This window comes from Octodon degus, unplaced genomic scaffold, assembly GCF_000260255.1.
Source record: "Octodon degus isolate 3935 unplaced genomic scaffold, OctDeg1.0 scaffold00199, whole genome shotgun sequence".
Lineage (NCBI taxonomy): Eukaryota > Metazoa > Chordata > Mammalia > Rodentia > Octodontidae > Octodon > Octodon degus.
Genome location: NW_004524775.1, coordinates 2,569,035 through 2,576,446, shown reverse-complemented (window position 1 = coordinate 2,576,446; position 7,412 = coordinate 2,569,035). Strand labels below are relative to the sequence as shown.

The 7,412-nt window shown below is 52.9% G+C and overlaps 1 protein-coding gene across 1 annotated transcript in view; it reads left to right on the top strand.

The window, feature by feature from the left end:
- Oca2 (OCA2 melanosomal transmembrane protein) overlaps nucleotides 1-7,412 on the top strand; it is a 276,342-nt gene that overhangs the window by 64,561 nt on the left and 204,369 nt on the right. The window contains exons 16-17 of the mRNA XM_012517636.2: nucleotides 3,483-3,615; nucleotides 6,058-6,205. Of these exons, the coding sequence (XP_012373090.1) occupies nucleotides 3,483-3,615; nucleotides 6,058-6,205 (281 nt within the window). The remainder of the gene's footprint in view (nucleotides 1-3,482; nucleotides 3,616-6,057; nucleotides 6,206-7,412) is intronic.

The window sequence follows — 7,412 nt, the reverse complement described above, 5'->3', positions numbered from 1 at the left end:
GCCATGTGGATGAGTCACGGCCATTGCTTGGCCAATGTGCTCTCTGTGAAAGCCTGAGAGAATGTTTTCTCTCCATGTGACTCTCCTTAGGCGCACTCTACATCACTGATCACTTTCCTGTGTGGCCCCGTAATCTCCTTCATCAGAAAATTTGGGGCACAGCTGAGTTGCAGGATGTTACAGTGCAGGTTCTCCTGTGTCCTGAGTCCTCGCTGACCTTGAAGGCTGGGCGGCCGTCTTTCTTTTCATGATCAGCAGCCACAGTCCTGCCTTCTAGAGCTGATACTCTGTCCTCACCTCATTCTCTCTGTTCCATGTGTATTCATTGGCATTTTCAGTCTCCTGCACTTCTGTTTGTATCTGTATTGTGGAATCAATTTCTTTCCTATGTTGGGGTTTCATGGTTTCTACCATTTTCCTGAGCTCATCCAGTTTTTAAAAATCTGTGTCTACTTTAATATCACTCATTTTGTTCATTATCTTTTTTTTGCACCTTAGAGATTATTTTTTCTATAGCTACTCCCATTTATTTTTTCACTTTTGTTGCTATAATTTTAGAATGTTCCCATGCTTGATACCAGATTTCTTCTATTTTATTATGCTTTGGGGTTGTCCAGGGTGAGCTGGGGGTCTAAGGTTGCTTTTTGCTTCTAGGTCTTGTCATTGTATGTTTTCTTTTCTTTTTGTATTATTTTGTTTTCTGTGTTGATGCTTATAGATTTTTTATGGTAATAAAATTGCTTTATACTTACTATGACGATTTCCCTAGGAAATGGATGTTTCACAGGGAAATCTTCTAGATGTAGGTGGTTCCTGGTCTTTGTGTTTATCTGAAGAACCAACTTTTCCAATGTACTGAGGATGTGAAGTTGTTGCTCCAGTTCTAATCCTTTGGTACTGGATTATGGTGACAATAATGGTCTTATACAATCACGGTGTTTTCATACAGGACAGAAAAAGTGATTATAGCAGGTATGGTGTCCTTGCTAAAGCAGCAGTCAACAGTAACACTAGTCTTGAGTGAAGCCTGGTTTCTGACAAACTGGTAACTTTTAGCCTAATTCTTTTAACCATAGGAGCAAATTCTACAGTTGTATAACAGCATCCAGCACATACCAGGAACCTGTATGAAAGGATTTCTCCTTTTGTGAAGTGATTTTATCCTTTGTGATGGGGGGGGTGGATTAAGAGGAATGGAGGCAAGATAGAGAGCTAAGCTAGGTGAGAGCGAGGCTGTGGGGGAAGGTGCACAGGATGATCACCCAAGTTTCGGGAAAGTGGGGCCCTGAGGTGGGGAAGAAGGGAAGGGGATGCAGAGGAGTACTGACGTGACCCAGGCAGAGAAGAGACGGTGTTCATTCACATGCAAGTATCACAGAATCAAGCAAGATATTTGGCAAAAGAGAGAAGAAAGTATATGAAAAGAAAAAAGGAATAAACCTAAGGGGGGGAAGAGAGAGAGAGAGAGAGAGAGAGAGAGAGAGAGAGAGAGAGAGAAACAGAAAACAAAAACAACGTAAAAATGAAACAAGATCAAATTAAATGAAAAAAGAGTTCAACTGGAGAGAAAGGAAAACCAGTCAAACAAGCACAGAAAAATAAATGGAGTAAAAGTCCTCTGGTGTTCACCTCTGGTGTTCACGTTCTGTGGAAGGCCCAAGTGTGATCTCAGAAATGTGCTGTGGACTCCAGCCAGTTTTGCGGTGGGACTTGTACCGGGCATGGAGCAGATCTCAGCCCTGGATGTAGGGGCTGGGACTTCCCTTCTGTTAGTGGGCTTCTCCCAGCCCTTCCATATTTAAAAGGGGGTAGAAGAGTGGAACCCCACCTGCCCCCTTCCATTCCGCCTGTCTGTATGCCACGCACAGTGCTGCTTCATCTGACTTACTAACTGCTGGTGTGTGTCCAGACCTGGGCTTCAGTAGGTCAGCTGGGGTCCCTGCTAAGGGTGGTCAGGCCACATGGTGTGCCCTGCCCCCACTGCTTCCTTGCTGCCACTGGTGCCTTGCTGGGTCACAGGGAAATGATCCGGGCCTCTTGCATCCCACCACCTCTTCTGCGGGTACTTTCTTCCTTTTGTGAGACAGGCTCTCGCTATGTAGTTCAGGCTGGACATGAACTTCTGGTGATCCTCCTGCCTCAGCCTCCTGAGTGCTGAGATTACAGGCAGGCAGCGCCTCGCCCAGATAGGAAGGTGGTCAGTTCCTATACAAGCATTCAAAGCCTCCCAAGAGTCTCCCATTTATCTTTCCCTGTCATTGGCTATGCAGGTAGCAGATTGGGAATTTCAGATGATCACTCATTGCCAAGCCCAGCATTTGAATACCACTTCTAGCAGGAGCACACCTTTAGCATTGAGACAGCAAGTCCCCCGCTCAGGAAGGCGTTCCATCCTAGGAGAACATTTGTAAGGCAGAGTTGTTCGCGCTGCCCAGCAACGCGAGGATTGCACGTCTTTGACACAAACATGTAGTGTGAAGCTGTGGAAGGCAGTGTCGCAGCTCTCATCCCGGGCCTCTCAGCATCGCTGCAGTCCTCAGGGCTTGCCGCCACGCTACCTCGGTTTGTGCCTCTCTCAGCCCCCATAGCCGCTGGACTGCTCTTGTCCCCTAGACCCCACTACCGTGCCCCTGTGGTCCTTCGTGCTGCTGGCCCTGGAGTGTCACACCTGGCTGCAGGGCTTCCGCGCTGCTTTGTGGCACTGTAGTCCGTGGACTCTACTGAGTTCTCACGGTGGCCAGGGTTCTGGGATCTCATCTGTCCTGCTGGGGCTGTACATGCTTGTCTAAAGGAGTAAGAGCACAACTCAGTGAAAGAACCCGACCAACCAAGGGTGGTGCTGCCTGAGTCCCAGACAAAGTAAGCTGGTGGGATATTACCCATAATGAAGACGTCTTCTGCGGTGATCGTGGCAGACAACTCCACAGGCAGGAGAGGAAGCGTGAGGGAGGAGAGGGCGCCTGCCTGGGACTCGGGTGGCAGGCAGGTGTTGGCTGTCTGGGTGGCCTCAGTCACGATGGCACCCACAGGGGGAGACTGCTTCAGATCAGTGGAGGGGCGTTGGCGAGACCCTTGCTGTGTCAGTCTCGTGCTGTCTGCCCCAGTCTTTTGTCTCCTGATCGTGGGGGAATCTCTCACTGATGGCCCAAGGACCTTGCCTCCTCCGGCCACCCAGGGGGCCCACGTCAAGCCAAGGTGAGAACTGGATATGGTGGCCTGGTCTTGGTTCCTCCTAAGATGGATTGCTGCTCACACAAGAAATGGTTTTTGGTATGAAAGAAACAAATGTTAGCTGCTTTGAAGTCGTCTGAGGGGTCCGTGTTCTTCTGTGGACATTGCGCTGGGCGCCAGGTCCTTGGGCTGGGGTCCCCAGGGCACTCTTCGCCCTCCTCACCCCTCCTGGCTGCTCAGCCTTCCTGTATCCCGACTGGGAAGCTGCCACCTGTGCCTGTCGTTCGTTCACTTCCGCCTTTCTCTTCCAGGGTCTGGATTTCGCCAAGTTCACAGCGCACATGTTCGTTGGGATTTGCCTTGTCCTCCTGGTCTCCTTTCCACTCCTCAGACTCCTTTACTGGAACAAAAAGCTTTATAACAAGGAGCCCAGCGAACTTGTGGGTGCGTATAAGCGTCTCCCCTGCAGCTCAGGCTTCCTTGGCGGCAGAGCCCTGCTCTCTGGGGAGCTCCTACACACGGGCAGGAGGTAGGGTCCAGGGGGAGGCCAGGGGGCGCCCTTTGTTGGGAAGCTGGACACAAGGGATGGTGCGCACTTGCCCTCCTTCTGTGCAGACATCTCGGACAGCTAAATTCCTTCAGAACCAAATCTTCCTTCCAGAGCTAGGAAGACAGAAGCGTGCTACCTGAGAATCAGTGGACAGGCTGAGCCGAAGGGGCCACTCCTCCTTGTGACTTGATAGGTCAGAGCGCGAGTGGGCACTGGGTGTGCAGGAAGGCTTCAGGCTGTCCCCGAGGACCCGCTGCAGCTGCAAGCCCAGGGACTGGGAAGGCAGCGTAGCAGGCTGCGTAGCAGGCAGCATAACTGGCTTCCTGTCTCTGCTTCTCCAACCATGAGGACGGGAGTGGGCCCTCTGTGTTGGCACCGGCGGGCTGACACGCTGAGCTTCGTGGACCTGTCTGCTTTTAAAGTTGATTGGTGGTGCTTTACCATTACACCCCAGAGAATGGGAAGCCACTGAGGCTTACGGGGAGCTTCAGTGGTGCCGCTGGTGTGGCGAGGTTGGCACAGGAGTGGATGCCCGCCCTCTCTGAGCTTGTGCAGAGGCCATCCCAGCCCCGCACCCTGCGCACCGTGGCATTGTGGTGTCAGCGTGTCAGGCAGCTAGGTCGCTGGCTTTTCTTCTTCTTTCCTCCTTTTCCCCATTCTTCTATACTTCCTAACCTCATAGGTGGTTAATTGGAGTATGAGGATTTTCAGAAGAAATCATGGGTCTGTTTCTCTGGAGAAGACTGTGGATTGTACCCAGGTTCCCTTTGCTTTCATGAGCCACAGTGTGTAAACCCAGGTGGGAGGCTGAGGCCGTGAAGCGGTCCGCTGCTGGCTGCAGTCTGTCCCATGCCAGGTCTCCTCCAGGTCTTGGCAGATGCTGAACAGCGTGCGTCCTTCCCACGACCTTGTCTGTGCTCCGCAGAGCGGCAGTCTGCCACGTGGGGTGATCGGCCCTTGCATGCCGCGTAGAGGGGGTTTAAGAGGTGACGCTTTCTTTCTATTTTTTGCTGAGTCCGTGGGTTGTTCTGCTCGTTGTCCCTGAGGTATCACCGTGCCTTGCTGAAGTTCCTGGCACCCTCAGTAGGTGAGGCAGCCAGTAAGAGATGGAGCCTGGTGAGCAGAAGTGGCCACTGGGGTGTGCCCTTGAAGGGGCTTTGGGGGCTTGCCAAAAGACAACATTCGCTTGCTCTGTCTTTGCTTCCTAGCGCTGCCTCCCTGTATGCTCAGAGGCAGAGAGCCAGCTACCACGGACTGAGACCTCCGAAACTGTGAGCGCAAATGGACCTTTCCTCTTCATGTTTTTTTTTTTTTTTTTTTTTTTTGAACCAGGGATTGAACTCAAGCCCTTGTATTTGCCAGGGAAGTGCTTATTCCACTGAGCCATCTCCCCAGCCCCATCTTCGTGCATTTTTTATCTCAGGCATTTTGTTGCAGTCACCGAAAACTAATGCAGCAGGGTGGCTTATGAAAACATGGTGCTTCCTTGTATTCTTTTAATGATTATTTTGAGACATGTATGTAGTACTTTGAATTGTAAAATAGAAGCTAAGTGTGAGCTTCTATGGAATATTTTAAAGCCTCAGGAGGTAAGTAGTTGACAAATTGTCTCTCTGCTCATCTCTGCAGAAGGTGTCTGAATGCAGCAAGAGGTGAAAATTCTTTACTGATTCCGACAGCTTTCAGCCTGTCCTGCGTCACAGACCTGCGCTCCTGAGGGCTTGGCGGGGTGGGGAGTGCTTTCCCCAGCTGTCTCAGCGCAGCCCTGCTGGAGGGCCTGGCTAAGAACTACGCTTGCATTTCTGCTTTTCATGTGACCTGTTTCTGAAATCACTCAAAGGGTGGGCAACCGGCTCGGAGCACTTTCTGTCACCAGAAGTGAGACCACAGCGTGAATGAGCTGCAGACGACAGCAGTTCACTTAGTCCACTGTGTGGGGGAGGAGGTCCCAGAGCGTGGCCCTGACGCCTGGCGGGGGCTCTCGGACCTTGTCACGGTATAAAGGGGGCTGCCCAAGGGCCCGTGAGGTCTGGATTTTGGCTGAAAGCCTGGCCTGCAAAAAAGGGATGGGTCTGTGGCTTGTGGGAGCCAGCTTCAATGTCCGTTCAAGGAAGGGATTTATTCTTGCCCCAGAGAGCTGGAGCTGCATTACCTTATTTCTATGTAATTTAAAAAAAAATCAGCTTTGTCCTCTGCTCCACTGTGATGCTCACACCTGAGGAAGCCCTTGCTCTGGGACAAGCCTGGCTACACGCACTGTCGCATGTGGTGCAGAGAGGCCCACACCACCCATAGCCAAGCTGGGGAGGCTGAAGCTTTGCTGTTTGTCTCTGCAGAACTGAAGCATGAGATTCGCGTGTGGCGGCTGACAGCCCAGCGCATCAGCCCGGCCAGCCGAGAGGAGGCAGCTGTGCGTACCCTGCTGCTGGGGAAGGTGCGGGCGCTGGAGCACCTGCTAGCCCAGAGGCTGCGCAGCCTCCAGAGGTACTGGGCAGGGTCTTGACGGGCCTGGTGTAGCAGCTCCTGTCCTCACTGGCTGCGAATGGTGGGAATGCAGGAGCCACCCATGGTGCCACCGTCCGAACAGTGTCCTAGTGTGACGCACACAGAAACCAAGCGAGGAGAAGCGATGGCTTGTCTGGGCACTTGTGGCGGTGCACAGTAGGAGGCCGCTGCCACTCGCTGCGCTAACCCCACGGGGCACTGTTTTATCTGGCGCCCGCTTGTTTCTGCAGGTTGCATGCTGGTTTAGGAAGGCAAAACTGGAGGCTCGGAGACTTCAGGGGACTCACAGTGGTAGCTCAGGAAGTGAAGTGCTGAGGGCTGGCCACGGGTGCACTGAGTCTCCGGGCGCCGTCCAGCTTTCCACACCATCGCAGTTGCACGACAAGCACCAAAACCATTTGTTGCAACAGATTCTCTAAGAACTTATCCTCCCGGCAGTTTTATCTTTTTCAGGCGCTTTGAAGTATATAGAAGTTTTAATCAACTCATTTCTTGGTGCTCATTTTTAATCAAAGCTGAGGCTAAAGGCAGTCACGCATTGGTGAGGATTTATTCCCCATTACAGCGCGGTGCTGAGGGCCAACCTGTGCCCCCCGAGCTCTGGTAGGACCCCACCAAGCCCCAGAGTACTGAATGCTCCTGCAGCTGAGCTGGGAGTGGAGGGTGAGCAGCCCCCCAGGCCGAGGACACACGTGGCCTCGACAGTGGTGAGGTTGATGTATTTGCTGAATCAAGCTCACTCCAAGGGTCCCCCTCAGAACTGTCTCAAGGGCTGGCCTCTCCGTGGGTGGACAGGGCACAGGCCAGCAATCCTATCCAGGGCCACAGCCTGGGGGGCGGCTGCGTCCGCAGTGTCAGCTCCATCCCAACCTAGAGCCCGCTTCAGCCCAGCGATGCTGCAGAAAGTGGGACCGCTGTCCTCAGCCCCCAATGTCCTGGTGCAGGCTGGGGCCAGGGTAACTGGCAGCAGGTGGAGCTGTGAATGAGGTACTTGGAGTGGATTAGATCACCCTGGCATGGGGAGGGGACACAGCTGGTAGCATGCGAGTTATGCAGGTGAAGGGGTGGGCTTGGAGATGTGGTGCACCCTCCTGCACATCCCCTGTTGGTCACAGGCACAGCCAGGCCTGGGGAGGGGGTGGCTCCCTGAGGTATGGCAGGCTCTGCAGGGTGGCAGGCAAGGAGC